Source organism: Hippocampus guttulatus, chromosome 9, assembly GCF_054856545.1.
Source record: "Hippocampus guttulatus isolate MCC_2025c chromosome 9, RoL_Hgut_1.0, whole genome shotgun sequence".
Lineage (NCBI taxonomy): Eukaryota > Metazoa > Chordata > Actinopteri > Syngnathiformes > Syngnathidae > Hippocampus > Hippocampus guttulatus.
The window spans coordinates 19404273-19421343 of NC_141269.1; the positions used below are offsets into that span (position 1 = coordinate 19404273).

The 17071-nt window shown below is 44.3% G+C and overlaps 1 protein-coding gene across 1 annotated transcript in view; it reads left to right on the forward strand.

Annotated features, from left to right (window-relative positions):
- LOC147200699 (palmitoyltransferase ZDHHC5-A-like) overlaps positions 1 to 17071 on the forward strand; it is a 50578-nt gene that overhangs the window by 3464 nt on the left and 30043 nt on the right. Inside the window, exons 2-3 of the mRNA XM_086121145.1 lie at positions 8898 to 10514; positions 12525 to 12646. Coding sequence (XP_085977271.1) covers positions 10351 to 10514; positions 12525 to 12646 — 286 coding nt within the window. The 5' untranslated portion in view covers positions 8898 to 10350. The remainder of the gene's footprint in view (positions 1 to 8897; positions 10515 to 12524; positions 12647 to 17071) is intronic.

The following is a 17071-nucleotide window of genomic DNA, read 5'->3' on the forward strand; positions in this document are numbered from 1 at the left end:
GATACTTGAACTCCTCCACTTGGGGCAAGATCTCCTCCCCGACCCGGAGGGGACACTCCACCCTTTTCCGACTGAGGACCATGGTTTCAGATTTGGAGGTGCTGATCTTCATCCCAACCGCTTCACACTCGGCTGCGAAACGCTCCAGTGAGAGTTGGAGAGACCCGTTTGAAGGAGCCAACAGCACCACATCATCTGCAAAAAGCAGGGATGCAATACTGAGGCCCCCAAAACTGACCCCCTCAACGCTTCGGCTGCGCCTAGAAATTCTGTCCATAAAGGTTATGAATAGAATCGGCGACAAAGGGCAGCCTTGGCGGAGTCCTACCCCCACTGGAAACGATTCCGACTTACTGCCGGCAATGCGAACCAAACTCTGACATCGGTGGTATAGTGACCGAACAGCCCGTATCAGGGGGTTCGGTACCCCATACCCACGAAGCACCCCCCACAGAACTCCCCGAGGGACACGGTCAAACGCCTTCTCCAAGTCCACAAAACACATGTAGACTGGTTGGGCGAATTCCCACATACCCTCGAGGACCCTGCTAAGGGTGTAGAGCTGGTCCACTGTTCCACGGCCGGGACGAAAACCACACTGCTCCTCCTCGATCTGAGGCTCGACTTCCTGACGGACCCTCCTCTCCAGCACCCCTGAATAGACCTTACCAGGGAGGCTGAGGAGTGTGATCCCTCTGTAGTTGGAACACCCCCTCCGGTCCCCCTTTTTAAAAAGAGGGACTACCACCCCGGTCTGCCAATCCAGAGGCACTCTCCCTGTTGACCACGCGATGTTGCAGAGGCGTGTCAACCAGGACAGCCCCACAACATCCAGAGCCTTGAGGAACTCGGGGCGGATCTCATCCACCCCCGGGGCCTTACCACCGAGGAGCTTTTTAACCACATCGGTGACTTCAACCACAGAGATAGGAGAGCCCATCTCAGAGTCCCCAGGCTCTGCTTCCTCCAAGGAAGGCGTGTTGGTGGAGTTGAGGAGGTCTTCGAAGTACTCTGCCCACCGATTCACAACGTCCCGAGTCGAAGTCAGCAGCGCCCCATCCCCACTGTACACAGTGTTAGTGGTGCACTGCTTCCCCCTCCTGAGACGTCGGATGGTGGACCAGAATTTCCTCGAAGCCGTCCGGAAGTCGGCGTCCATGGCCTCACCGAACTCTTCCCACGCTCGGGTTTTTGCCTCGGCGACCACCGAAGCTGCCTTCCGCTTGGCCAGTCGATACCCGTCAGCTGCCTCTGGGGTCCCACAGGCCATAAAGGCTCGATAGGACTCCTTCTTCAGCTTGACGGCATCCCTTACTGCTGGTGTCCACCAGCGAGTACGGGGGTTGCCGCCACGACAGGCACCAACCACCTTACGGCCACAACTCAGATTGGCCGCCTCAACAATAGAGGCACGGAACATGGTCCACTCGGGCTCAATGTCCCCCGCCTCCCCCGGAACATGGGAAAAGCTCTGTCGGAGGTGGGAGTTGAAACTCCTTCTGACAGGGGATTCCGCCAGACGCTCCCAACAAACCCTCACAATACGTTTGGGTCTGCCAGGACGGACCGGCATCTTCCCCCACCATCGGAGCCTACTCACCACCAGGTGGTGATCAGTTGACAGCTCCGCCCCTCTCTTCACCCGAGTGTCCAGAACATGCGGCCGCAAATCCGATGATACAACTACAAAGTCGATCATCGAACTGCGGCCTAGGGTGTCCTGGTGCCAAGTGCACATATGGACACCCTTATGCTTGAACAAGGTGTTCGTTATGGACAATCCGTGGCGAGCACAGAAGTCCAATAACAAAACACCACTCGAGTTCTGATCGGGGGGGCCGTTCCTCCCAATCACGCCCCTCCAGGTCTCACTGTCATTGCCCACGTGAGCATTGAAGTCCCCCAGCAGAACAGGGGAGTCCCCAGCAGGAGTACTCTCCAGCACACCCTCCAAGGACTCCAAAAAGGGTGGGTATGCTGAGCTGCTGTTTGGTGCATATGCACAAACAACAGTCAGGACCCGTCCGCCCACCCGAAGGCGGAGGGAGGCAACCCTCTCGTCTACCGGTGTGAACCCCAATGTACAGGCACTGAGCCGGGGGGCAATGAGTATGCCCACACCTGCTCTGCGCCTCTCACCTTGAGCAACTCCAGAGTGGAAGAGAGTCCAACCCCTCTCGAGAGAACTGGTACCAGAACCCAGGCTGTGTGTGGAGGCAAGTCCGACTATATCCAGTCGGAAATTCTCTGCCTCACACACCAGCTCGGGCTCCTTCCCTGCCAGAGAGGTGACATTCCATGTCCCAAGAGCTAGCTTCTGCAGCCGAGGATCGGACCGCCAGGGTCCCCGCCTTTGGCTGCCGCCCAGCTCACATTGCACCCGACCCCTTTGGCCCCTCTCATGGGTGGTGAGCCCATGGGAAGGGGGACCCACGTTGCCTCTTCGGGCTGTGCCCGGCCGGGCCCCATGGGTGTAGGCCCGGCCACCAGGCGCTTGCCAACGAGCCCCACCTCCAGGCCTGGCTCCAGAGGGGGGCCCCGGTGACCCGCGTCCGGGCAAGGGAAACCTTGGTCCATATATTTTTGTCATCATAAGGGGTCTTTGAGCCGTGCTTTGTCTGGCCCCTCACCTAGAACCTGTTTGCCATGGGTGACCCTGCCAGGGGCATAAAGCCCCAGACAACTTAGCTCCTAGGATCATTGGGACACACAAACCCCTCCACCACGGTAAGGTGACGACTCACGGAGGGGGTAATATGTGGAGGTGGTTAAACACTTATATGGTTTCACCAAAATTCACAGTCATAATGGCCCTCCAAGGGAAACTAACTACAATGTGGCGGGCAACAAAAATGAGTTTAACACCTCTGATCTAGGGGGTCTACCATTGTTAATGATAGCTGTAATACCCCGTTCAATAACGTGACGAACCACCACTATGAGTCCAAAGAGGTTAATGTACCATTGTGTAGAAATCAATTTTTATGGCTAAATTTAGCTGGAGCGGCTTTTAATCGTTGTGGTTTTTAGTCTGGAAATTATGGTACTTACTTTTTGGGGCCCTTAATATTTGTGAAACTGATCAACTAAGAGAGGCCATATTTTTGAGATTCATAGCCTACCACCAGAGATAGAGGCAAAACTGATTGAAGTCTCTATTCTATAAAAATTGGGGCTCAACAGTTCCTTGAATTTGCTACTTCATTTTGACAAGTCGGTGGCCCGGTGGTCCAGTAGTAAGCGCGTTGACCTCACAGTGCAGAGGTGCAGGGTTTGATTCTGGAGGCTCAGGCCTCCCTGTTTAGAGTTTGCATGTTCTCCCGCCTGCGTGGGGTTTCTCCGGGTACTCCGGTTTCCTCCCACATTCCAAAAATATGGCAGGCTGATTGAACACTCGAAATTGTCCCTAGATGCCTGTGTGTGAGCGTGGATTGTTGTTCGTCTGTGTGTGCCCTGCGATTGGCTGGCAACTTACTTTTAACTTTACTTAAATCTTTAATTATAAAACCTTATACTTATATAACATTCATCAGCATTGCCTTCTGAGACAAGCGAAGAGACTTGTGCTGGTGGCGTAGAAGGCGACCCTCATTTGATGCTCTGACGTTGTAGCCACCGTTAGCCTCCAGATAGCTCCTGGCCAGCTATCTCCGCGCAGCCGATGTGTTAATGATAAGACAATTAAACGGTATTGATGAGAAGGAGGCGAAGAGAGATGTGCTGCTGCTTTTGGACAGGCCCACACCTGCCCCCTCTCTCTCACTCTCTCTCTGCCGCGCACGTATAAGTGAAGAGACTTGTGCTGATGGCGTAGAAGGCAGCCCTCATTTGACGCTCTGTGACGGTGAAGCCAGCGTTAGCGTCCAGCTAGCTGCTGGCCAGCTATCCCAGCACAGCCGATGTGTTCATGACAAGACAATTAATCGGTATTGATGAGAAGGAGGCGAAGAGAGACGTGCTGCTGCTTTCGGACAGGCCCACACCCGCTCTCTTTCTCTCTCTCTCCCCGCTACGCACATAGAAACAACAGAAGAGACTGTATGCCAGAGAGTCACCAGCGTGATGAGACTGAAGGTGCTGGGCGGGGCTACGAAGATGCGCAGCCAATCAGCTCACTCGGTGCTGTCATTGATCGATGTCGCACCAGGAACCAATCATGCGCCTTGAATGAATGCCCGCTGCATATACAGTACAGGCATGTACAAAACCTCTGAGTCATTCAGCCTTTTTTCTCTGAATACAGTCCTGTGGAAAAATCTGCGATGCACTGAAACCGCGATAAGTCAACCGCGAAGTAGCGAATGATCACTGAATACATAAATGTCACAATATAATAATTACGTACTGTAATTATTTGGACTTTTGGGACGATATTTAATATTTAATAATATGCATTGTTTTGGATAATGGATGGTTTTGGGATGAAAGTGGAAACTGAAGCACTTAAAATGCCTATTGTAAATCTCAGAATTTTTCGTCAGCGTTTCTACTTACAAAATGTTCTAGTTTAGAAATTTCTTCCAGATCCAATTAATTTCGTAAGTAGAGGTACCACTGTCCAAGCTATTCCACCGTGTCAGTACATGTTGCTGTTTGGGCGGTATAATTGAATCCTTTTGGTTGTCTTACTAGTCAAAGTATGGAAGTCATGTTTGAACTGACCCACAATTTATTTATTTATTTTCAAATGCTTACGCAGTGTTTTTCAAACTCTGTGTGTGCCGCTAGATATTTTCAGGTGTGCCATTGGAAATTATCCAATATTTATTTCTGTCGCCCGGCAGAGTAATCATGTAGTACTCAAGGCTGTCTTAAATTCTTGGGCAGCCTGCTACCAAAACAACATCTGCTATCTCGACCTTCCCCTGATGAAAATATGCACGGAAGCTAGTCCCCCACCATCACCCCCTCCCTCATACATTCCTTGATTCACCGTCTTCATTGTTTATGTCTTGTGACCTGTTGTAACTGTCATATGCTTGTGCAGGAGTTTTTTTGCCTCACTCAAATTATCCTCAAAATGAGGGTAGTTCGAGCGTGGGTTTTTTCTCCCTCTCTCCCTCCCCTGTGGTTTCTTTCTGACCTTCGGGTTGAGTGAACGCTGGCGCGTTTTGGCTGCCGCTGCTCAACCCGTATTGTTTTGTGTTTTTGTTATTGTAAAGTGTCCTTGGGTGTCTTCAAAGGCGCTTATAAATAAAATGTATTATTATTATTATTTACTCTTCCATACCGGTAGGGAGCAACAGCAGTTAGCGAATTGCCTTGTGCTTTGAGACAAGTGAAGTTTCCGGCGCGAGCCAATACCACGAACGCTCTCTTTCATTTGGATTTGATTTTACCGGAGATGCAACGGCGCTGACTCCGTTGTGCTTGGTATGGGGTGCAAAGCACCTCTGCAACAGCAGTATTGTTCCAAGTAAACTTAAACTCCATCTCCAAACAAAACACCCTTCACTTCGAAACAACAATATGGAGTATTTTGTTCGCCTGCGTGAACACACGGAGAAACAAGCAACATTCAAGAGAAAAACCGCAAAGGTAAACAAGACAGCCTTGAAAGCAAGGTACCATGTCACTGAACTTGTGGCGAAAAAAAAAGAAGTGGCAGAGCAATTAATACTTAGCGTCTGCAAAGCCATAGTAAATGAGATGTTCGGGCCCAAAGCGGCTAAAGAAATAGCCTGACTGCTGTAAAAACTAAAAACATATAAAGAATAAGAGCTGTGGAAGAAGAGCTTTGTGTCTTTCATCGACTGCTGCCAGCATATCAGATCTGTGTTCATCCAAACCATTTATCACACTGAGTGAGAATAAATATGAAAGATTTTAAAATACTGGATTGACGTTCATTTGATTCCTATTCAATGTGTAATCAAATAGCGTTATTTTTCAATGTTAAAAACGCTCATAATAATAATATAACACTTAATTGTTAAAATAAGCTTTCTTCACATTTTCAACAAGTGATGTGCCGTGGGATTTTTTCAGTGAAAGAAATGTGCCTTGGCTGGAAAAAGAAAAACACTGCTCTAACGCATAACTTGAACTACAAGCTGGAGTGTGCACCCATTGCTAGCGACCCCAAATCGATCCATTTCCTTGATTATATTACTGCCTTTGTCCCGCAAGATGAAGTGGACTCTGCTCTTCTCAATTTTCTCTACATTCAGTATCTTCTTCATTGCTGCTGCGACCTCATTGTGTGTGAGCCATGAAACCCCTTAGCTTGTAGCACAGCTTTCCATAAAGTAAAAATTGAGTCTCTCCACTGTGACACTGGAAACACGTCTGAGCTCCAAAGGTCAGTTGTTAAATTTACCATGAGTGCATCTTCCAAGCGTTTAGAGATGAACTCGCTCACCTGTTTGTACTTCAGTGGGATTAGGGTATCAGAGATGCTGTGCCGGTTTGATAGCTGACAGCGTGGCTCCAAATGTCGTACCATACCTCGAAACCCCACATTTTCCATCCACCAAAATGAAGTCAACATTTTTTGTCTGTTAACATGTTGGCCTTGGTGCCCTATCAAGTGTGTTTTACAGTCTGCTTTAATGTTTCCTGTAGCGATGATTGTCACAGTTCGCTTTTCTTTGCACTCGCCTGTAAAAAAAATCTTTGAACTTTGTTGCATGATGATACTTCAGATGCTTATGAGTTTGTTGTGCTAAATGTTCGGTTTTGCTGCCACCACTTGAGACACTCGTTTTGTGCACGTTGCCGTCTTACATTTCTCCTCGTATAACACAAAGTAATTACACAGGGCAGACATAACTGCAGGCATGTACAGCTCTGTAAGCTTCTGTTCACGTGACGAAAAAACAGGCACATGGCAACCATGGAGACAGTTCGTCAGTCTTGTGACATGAATTCTGTATTGGATCGGACTGGTTCTCATAAAAAACAATCTGATACCAATTCAGTCATTTTGGCCTGGATAGGATCAGACCATCCACACTAAGAGCTTCGTGGTGGACATTTGTAGGTAAACCTCAGCGGATCACAACACTCCGCCTTAAGCCTGCTCATGTGGATGTCAATATGCAGTTGTCCCTTGCACTGCGGTGGTGCCCTCCCTTCGTGATTTCTGCCCTCGACTCAGCTCCAGAGCCAACCCTGACTCTGAATCCCCTACCTGTTTAGCGCAACTGTTTTGGCCGCTTGTGCCTATCTCCACTGCATTGACTGTTTTTTCTTTAACTTGTTTATGATTACCTGTTTGATTGTCTACATTTGTTGTGGTGAATTCTGGGACGGGTTCTGTGGTGACCCACAACAGACATTCACCAGGAACCTGAAGCTTTAAGAGAAGGGAGGGAGTCATGTTTCTGGTTTCAAATGGATGATTAACTTGAAAGTGTTGAAGGATAGGCTTGTTACTTGTTCTGTAAACAATTAGTTTTGCTGTGGTGAGTAAAGACATGACTTGCCTTTGTCTCCTCGTCTCATCGTTTTCTGCATTTTCATTGGATTGGATTGGATACAACTTTATTGTCAAATCAAGTTGGTATAGTTCATACTGTATCAATAGTAGTTCATACTGGTATCAATTAGCAGACTCACACAAGCACCTCACAAACAGTGGAGTGGCTTTCTGTGCCGCAATGAAAGTTATCAGTTATCATATCACATCTTGACAGGTAGCTCCAAAATCTTTTAGTAGTGGCCAAAATTCATTTGGGCCTGCCACAGTTTCATGTGTATGTGGAAAAAACTGCAGATTTAAAGTTTTCTTTTACGGAGGCGAACAGTGACAGCAATGACTGATCAGCAATTTAAGATATGGTCGATCACACAATATGGCAAAAATGCAAAATATCAACCGCTTCAAAGCCAGACAAACCGATCTTTCTAAAGTCTAGAAAAAAAATCTTTGTTGCACTTTAACAGTAGGCCAAACAAAAAAAAGAGTGTGTTTCCGGTAACGTGAAATTTCAGCATAGGGTCGGTAGGTCGGACAAAGTTTTTTTTTAAATTTATTTTTTTTCCATCAAAATTTAAACAAAATAAGCATAAAACAAGAAGACATTGAACCCCCCGCTCCGCGGCCGGCGCCACCGCCACCTATTTAGTTTTCTCCCCGCTTCGGACTCGGGAGCTGGGGCGCGCCGCCGCCTCCGCCGACGTCCTCCTCCGCCGACGTCCTCCTCCGCCCTCCTCCGCCCTCTGTGTTTACTCAGCCCGTGGTGTTCATCAAATAGTTTGCTGATTTTTTTCGATACATCAATGGATGCTATTTTCTTAACATTACGGTGCGAGCATGCAACTGTAACACAGAAAACGCGGTTTAAACTGTCGTCGCAGATCGCGGCCGCCGCCATGTTTCAATGTTGTTGACAGACGACAGGGCAAACGACGCACGCGCTCAACTTGAATATCGCGAGAGTTTGCACCGATGTAAAACCTCTACGCAAAAATGTTGAGGGTTGTTTGAAAAAAATGCCGACCGTAAAGTTTTTTTCGACGTAGAAATTCTCGGTCGGTCGGGTTACCGGAATCACACTACTTTTTTTTCTACGCCTTATATTTCCGTACCCCTGCATTAGTCTTTGTGTTTTTTAATGCCCAAATGACAAGCTGGGTTTCAAACTGTGGACCAAATTCAATTACCACAGAGAGAGACGAGTTGGAGTTCACTTGAATGTGCCCATGATCCCTCTGTTGGATTCTGCTCATGTGACAAATGGGTAAATGTTTTTTTTTAAACTTCAAGTGGATTTATAAGGATTATTTGAGAAATTGCTACATCATCGCAACTTCCCTAAAATTGACAAAAATTAACATCGGCAAAGTTGCCATAATGTTATTCAACCACCACACTCCTAACACAGACCACCTTATATTGTTAATTATTTGGTTTTACTTAATGACAAACATTTTTTCCTTTTGTGTCTCTTTAGGTGCAGTAGCCTGATCAATCCCCAGACTGGAATATTTTTGATGGACAACTATTTGAATTGAATTTTTCACAATGTTTCAAATCCAAATACCAAAGGATCCAAACTGTCCAGCAAGGAGACATTAGATCTTTGGAGGAAGCGCTTGTTGGTTCTAGATTTTTTTGGGCTGGGGAACAATATCCTCAAAAATCTCATAACTTCAAAAAATCTGTGACCCAAGATTCGTCAATGCTTCAAACAAAGGATTTTTTTCCTCTTGGTTTGTCTAAAAGCCATTGATGACTGTTAAGGATGGAAACTGTGTGGGCACTGGAGACGCATAGCTGGAAGGGCAAGCCTGAAAGCACGCTTGGAATTTTGCTAACATGGTAGAAAAATTCAGCCAGTGCAGACACTGCGGTCATATAAATTAATCTTCACATAAGATGGTGATTTTACCTTTTACTGATCTCACCTTATACATCTGCAAATTATTTGCATTCAGATTTTAATTTCAGTTTAATTTTGCTCATGAAAATGTAATTGACATGGATACCAATAGATTACAGCGAAACTGTTTTCTGAAGTTCACCACCATCAGTTCTTTTTTGTCAATTCAATCTCTGGTGCAGCTCATACGTCAGGAGGTCTGAATCAACTGCTGTTATTTCATAGGAATGCCCACACGAAAGAAAACCAAGCTTTGAGATGAGCACATTAACAGACTGTTGTGCCTTGTATGAATGTTAGACTGAAAGCAATTTGTTTCTTGCATTTTTTTAAAGAGTGGCATATGCTCTGAATTCAAATATGTTTAGTAGTTGCATATTATTGTAAGAAAAAAAACACCTCACATTTTCAAATGTGGTTTGAGTTCCAAGCAAGTGTGAGTAACAATGAGAAACACTGGAAGGCTTTGATGTCGAAGATAGTTTCAAATGTTTCTTCCAAAAAGCAGGTTTTCCTTTTGTTTACTGACATGTGTTACCCAACTCCCTTGTTTTTATAAACCCAACAGATCAAACATAACCTGCAAAGTAATTATATTAAGCAAAAACATCTTTTGAGCATTCAAGCTCAAACTCTTCATTCAATGATTAAATTTGATCAAGACTGAAAACGATGTTAATGTGTCCTGGGTAACACTATAATTGCACTTTTTTCAAGATGTTAATAAGGCCTGTTTAGACGACATCTGTGGAGTTTGTCGAAATAATTCAACTTTTTTTTGGTATTGGTTTCTTCTTGAAGGTCACCTATTTCTGTCCAGTAGAAGGGGAACTGTGTTACCTCTCACATCCCTTTGGATTCATTTTGTGTTCTCTATTTAAATGAGCCTGTTATTTCTGTGAACCGTAATTTAAATTCCAAAATCACAAATCCAATTGGTACACCAGTAGGAACGTTAAACTGAATGACGACTCCCACAGCATTGCAGCTGAGAACCAACACATCACTGCACGGATAGGAAGAGATGCCCGGTGACCGTAATAAGAGTGAAGGACAGGGTCCAGCCTCTTCTCCCCTGCCCCATTCTATGAACCTGTCCAAAAGACTCCTGCAACCATCACGCTATGTTCCTGTGTCAGCAGCCACTTTCTTCCTGGTCGGCTGCACCACGCTGTTCTTCTGCTTCACGTAAGTGTTTTTCACCCATGCACGTATGGCAATGAGGTCCAAAACACACACACACATACATATTCTTTTTTTTTTTTTTTTACATTATACATGTTATGTGGCGAAACAGCAGGCCAGGTGAAAAAAGAAATAAAAAGGCAATCCAGCCAGGATCCAGGAAGGAGATTTTCCAGTTTTCTTTATTTCGAGTAGCAACAGTTGACCAGTTTTTAGCAGACTACGTGTAGCACTGCTCTCCAAGTTGTCCGGTGCCGCAGTGACTTCCTCATTCCTCTTTTAAAGGGAATTCACTTGAGCTTCAGGCCAATCAGGTCCAAGCTGCAATTGGCCATTCCCAAGTGGTTGCAATTACTTTTGCCTGAAACAATTAGTGTCTACCAGACGTATTAAGCACCACACACTGATATCACATAGTAACACTTTTGGATGGAGAGAAATGTGCACCTTTCTTCCCTCCAAAACCACAAAAAACCCCCAGAATTTTTAATGCAGTCATACCTCGGTTTCGGTTTTCGACCATAATCCGTTCCAGAAGGTTGTTCAAAAACCAATTTGTTCGAAAACCGAAACCGCGCTCTTTAAAAAAAAAAAAAATCTTTATTGAACACGTCTGCTCACAATTGAACGCTACCCGAGGAAGCGTTCTTCTTACTTCCTCGTGTAAGGAAGGCGAGAGGAGTCAAGTGGCGCATTCAAGTGCGCTCAGTTTGGTCGTGAACCGATTTTCGGTCGTAATCCGAGGCATAAAAAACTCGAAATTTTTGGTCGAAAACCGATTTGGTTGAGAACAGTGACGTTCGAAAACCGAGGTTTGACTGTATGTGTCTTTTGTCATCATGACATCGCTCACCCCCTCTCCCCCAAGTTCCGACAACCTTGATAATAATAAAAGCAATAATATTTTTCTTACCCTGGCAATGCTCAATGGTGAACAGGTGTGGTTTAAGGGCACGACGCAACCCCAGTATTCTGGCATTCTGGTGTTGCATGGAGCGCATCCACTTCAGAGCTCGATGGTCAGTCTGTAATTGGAATTCTCTTCCAAGGAGGTAGTAACAAAGGGAGTCAACAGCCCACTTGATGGCTTGAGCTTCTTTTTCAATGGTTGAGTATTTCTTCTCCCTTTCAAAAACGTTTCCTACTCAGAAACAGGATGGGCCTCTCCTCTCCAGCATCCACTTGCACGAGAAACTCCTTGGAAAAATCTGCACTCTGCAACAGAGAAACTTGACAGATGAAAAACTTCAAGGCCTTAAAAGCTTGTTCACAGGCTGCTGTCCACGGTAGAGGAGACTTAATGTTCTTCTTTGTGAGATCGGTTAAAGGAGCAGCTAATGTAGCAAAATGTGGAATAAACCTTCTATACCAACCAATCAGTCTAAGAAATGATATCAAGTGCTTCTTGGTCTGGGGAGTTGGTATCTTATCCACAGCCTTCACTTTTTCCACCTGGGGCTTAATCTTCCCTTTCCCGATCAAATGGCCCATGTAACTCACCTCTTCTTGTGCCCAGGAGCACTTTCTCTCATTAATGGCGAGACCAGCCGCCTGTATTTTCCGAAGGACAGTCTTGATGTGCAGGAGATGGTCCTCCAAACTTTCACTGTAGATCACGACGTCATCAAGATAGGCGGCTGAAAAACTGGAACAGTCCTTGAGTATAAGGTCCATTAATCTTTGAAAGACATACACTAATGTCCACATTTATAAGAACGTACTAAGATGCTCAACTGTATGACAGTAGTCTTAGATTCTTCACTCTCTATTATTCTCCTCTCAATTTTCCAATTTTTTGCTGTTTTGGCTCTAAATGTTTAATTATACCAGACTGTCATTGCAATTCGTGTGTGCCACAGTTTGGGAATTCATGGTCTTGAAATAACAAATGAATTATCCCAATCCAATTTAAGTGTTTATTTTAAGTGATGCCGTTTTCTAAATGAAATATGGCCACTGTTTGTTTCCATCAATTTTCTGACAGGTGTTTTTCTTTGTGTTTGCTTTACGCAGTTGTCCTTGGCTTTCAGAGCGGTTCTCCGTAGCTGTTCCTATTTATAATGGCATCATCTTCCTCTTTGTTTTGGCCAACTTCTGTATGGCTACATTCATGGATCCAGGCATCTTTCCACGAGGTAGGTGAATGGGTGGGCATTTACGTTTCGTGATTTGGAGGAATGTGTGCAAGTTGTGCAATTTGCAGGCGAATGAACTTCAAACAGAGCCGTACACTTCATGGAATAACTTTTAATGGATCAGTTTTGGACTTCCCTTTGCAAACTCTAGTTGTACAATCGTAAAATTATTCATGTTGCACTCATATGTATGGGTGCGTTAGAGATATTTTAAGAGGACATCGGTGAATATCACATTTTTCAAATACACTGAAAACAACCGTAAAGTGTTCAAAATCCCAATTTAGTTTGGCTGTCTTGTCAATTTTTGTCACTGACATTTCTTTTCCTCCATTCTTGCGTGTGTATGAATTGGTTGTAGTACCCAAGAAAAAATATTTTACAGTTGTGGTTAGAAGTTTACATAGTTATTTCCATACACAATCATGGGCATGAATGCCATGCTCATTTTGGAAATGATTCATTTGAACTGTTCTTTTTCAAATGTGGAATGATTTATGCAACATCAATCTACAATGATCATTTGTAAAAACAATTGTTTGCAAAAGTTTGAACCCCAACACTTCTTTATTACGATAGGATAGTATAATTTATTATAATAAGAGACTGATGAGTACCAATAGCAACTATTGGTATCGATGCCAGTTTTATTTCAAAGTATCGGTAATTTCGACGGTGGCCGATGTCGGTTTAGGCCACCCTTTTCCTGGAATGTTACAATCCAGCGCATGTTTCTGTCACTTGTCAGTGAAACAAGAGTCTGGCATTGCCGGACCGAAAGGTCCCTCGGTACTTGACCCGGTTAATGACATTTACACTGACACAAAAACCCACTCCAGTCATTGCTTAGTCGATCATTTTAAAGTTTCCTAGCATTCATCAGCAAAAAACGGACTAGTCATTTCTGACGGAAGGCCCATTTGAGGTGATAAAATAGGATAGTCAATAGTATAAAAACGGATGGATTTTGCTGCTTAATTCTTATTTCACCAATGCGGTATTAATCAGAATGCCATGTTTACACAAGCAGAGTGTAAAGAAAACACTTTTTGACTTTGCCTTTAAAGGCCAAGTGTGAGGTAAACTTGGCCAACCGTCTTTTACAGTTAAACTATTTCAAGCATTATTTCAACAATTCCAAGTTTTTTTTTTGTTTTTTTTACGCAACCCACCCAGGTTCATAGTTAGCAACATGTTTAGCAACGAAAATGCTTTTGTTCGGCGAGTCATGTCATTTACAGAATGCTGGGCCAGTGTACTGTATTGATTGTCCTGTTAACTGCACTGTTATCAAGTCATTCAGCGAAAGGCATTGGCACTATGAAGATGCGCTGTTCACATTCAGGCAAACAGTTGTTTGAGGGACCAAAAGAATAGGACATATAAATGGAACAAAAATAAATTCGTTTTCTTTTTTATATTGACAAAAATATTAATCCGAGATAGTGGCCTCTCACCATAAAGTTGACACATTTAACATGATACACTGTGCTTCAGAACCTCATTACAAGTTAACATGCTAGTTAACACAAGTTAACTAGCTATCGTAGCACATGTCACGTTTTCCTTTTCAAATGCATTTAAAAATTAATTACTGAAGAAAAATAAGATTTTTTTTTCTGTGTTCAAATTTTAGCATATATACACAAACACATGCAAAAGAGCTTGTATAAATGTCACAGTGGATCTTAATGTCCCTTCTTATACGGTGAATATTCTTTTCATTTTTCCGTGAGGCTCTCATGATATGAGTCATGCACCCAGTGAGCTGCTTTCATAATGCCTTCCACATTCCCAGCAGGTCTTAAGGTCATACATGGCCCAATACTCCTTAATTAAGGAAGCACTAAACTTGCTCCGTGTAACGATGCAGTTACACCAGGATATTAATACGTACTGTACTACTTCAGACCCAGTTGCCCATTCGCTTTCATTCTGAAACTGGCATTCTTCTGCATATAAGTAATAAAACCATTTTATTTTAAACTGTTTAAAATGACAATACATCCTGATTTATATCGTGCTTTCACAATAGCTGCAGCTGTAACAAAGCTCTTTACAAAACAGTTAGCATAAAATAAAATAACACATAATGTAGCGCCCTCAGGATGGGTCATGAGTGACGACACGAAGTCCAATTGAGAATACAGGGTTTTATTCCTGCCAACCCAAGAGAACTGGTCCCACGAACATGAAGCATACAAACAAGTGGCATTACAAACCAAATAAGACAAAACAATGAAGATAGTTGATTCAACAAAATATACACAAACCTCGTGGGCTCACACCCGTAAGGGGCTAAACCTTTGCCGAAATCCTGTTTGTCTTCTTCTTGCCTCTGTTTCTCGGCACTCTCTTCGTCTAACAAAAATGGAGCTCACAAAACATGTCCTTTAATGTGTGCCAGTAAACGTGCACAGCAACTAGGCTTGGGTGAAACCTTTCTACCGATATTTTTTTCCAGCCAACAATCGCCACTAGATGGCATCAGAACGCCAACGGTGAAATAACAATGGGTCGTGCAATCTTAACCACGTTTCCCTCATATGCTTTGTTGTTTGAAGCAGTTGTAGATGAAAGAGGAAAGAATCCAAGTGTCCTTTTTTTCACCAGTGGATCAGAGGTGTCATGCTCAAAATGTGCATACGTCTGCTACAAGCTAAATTTGGAAGTAAACAATAAGGTGTAACGTCCATTGACGAAAAAGAGATTGCTTCACTTCTCCCGTTCCATGTAAATCTGTTTTAATTCCAAGCGGCAACTCTCCAAATGCGCATCCGCACTCCTCTAGCCATCCATCCAGCCACAGTAACGCAGACTGTCCAACAGCGCCTCCATCTCCGCTGAACAAAACAGGGCTGTGAAAAATGCTGCCCCGGGGCTGTCCAGCACAGACAGTCAAATGCCACCGACATTCCTCTCAATCAAAATCAGTGCTCGTACGTGCGTGCTGCCGAGAAGTCGTAACAACAAAGCACAGATTCTTCTCCTTTGACAAATGTCGTGGCCAAAAAACACTGAAAACAATCTGTCACGATTCGGGCGAAATCCCAATCCCAAAAATTGTTGACTCCAGAGAAGGACTCCGCAACAAAAAATGTTTAATATACAAAATTGCACCGACAAAGTAGTAACATAAAGCGCTGGTCAAAACAAGGACCAGGAAACACAAAAACTAAACGATAACCAAAAGCGCTTGCACAAAAGGCAAGGAGGAAATAAACCCGAGACTACAAACGAAATGCAAAGGATCCAAATTCACGTAAGCAAAAAACAATTCACTAAAACAAGTACCATACTTACAAAACCACAGTACCAAGAGATCAAGAGCGAATACGACAAGTCGTGATGTTACAAATGGAACTGGAGTTGCGAGTCATGCTCGCCCAAAGGGGGCGTGGTTAAATGGAGCCCGTATCGAGGCCTGTCTCGTTTTTTCCTCATATCACGTGACCGAAGGCAAACGAGGCCCCGTTTTCAGCGATCACGTGACTGACTCACATCGTGATTCGCGCTCCATAAATAGGTGCGGAAAACCCTGGAAGAGTCCCCCGCATGACTGCCTGACGTGAGTCTTGGATCATTGCTGCGCTACTTCAATTGCTTAAGCGAAGGACTTCACCAGTTTGGGAGCATTTCGAACAGATATCTCCCAACACTGCGAGAGGGTTTTCTCAAAGGCAGGGGAAATCATATCCAAAAAAAGGAATCGACTGAACCCCAACACAGTCAAAATGATTTTATTCCTTAACAAAAATCAATAAAATAAACCATTCCCTCTATCCAATGTGTGTCCCAGTTACACAAGCACATCAAGTAACTGAACATACAACTGACAAATATACGGACAATATTTTAATGGACAAAACGTCCTTTATTTTGTGCACAGATTTACTGGTTTGTTGCGTGTTAACCACATAACATCTGCGTTACATCAAATGACCAGCAGATGTCAGCACTCCTAAATGAGCTATTAAATGAGGCCTCGACTGATCAGCTTTTTGGTGAAGCAATTGGCCCAAAAGACTCGATACATTCACGGGGCTTCATCCCGCCATCACTAACGACAAGGTCTATAGCAAAGGTCAATGAGGAAGGATTGCAGCAAGGCAAAACAATACTCCAACAACCAGCAGACAGTTTGTGGGTCCTTAAATACAGAGTTCCCTAATTGCAAGATTGGCAGCAGGTGTGCAACCAGCAAGTCCGCTCAGTCTGCCACCTGCTGGCAAGGCCAAGAACAGGAACGTGACACAATCAACATCGGGTCCACACGACGTAACAACAAACACCATGTGACAAGACAAAAACAAATACAACAATAAAAAAAACAAGGCTCACCTGGTCTGGATCCATAACATAGTGTAAATTTATAACCTCAAAGTAACAGAGTCACGTATGAAGTAGTCAGAGGCCCTATGGCAA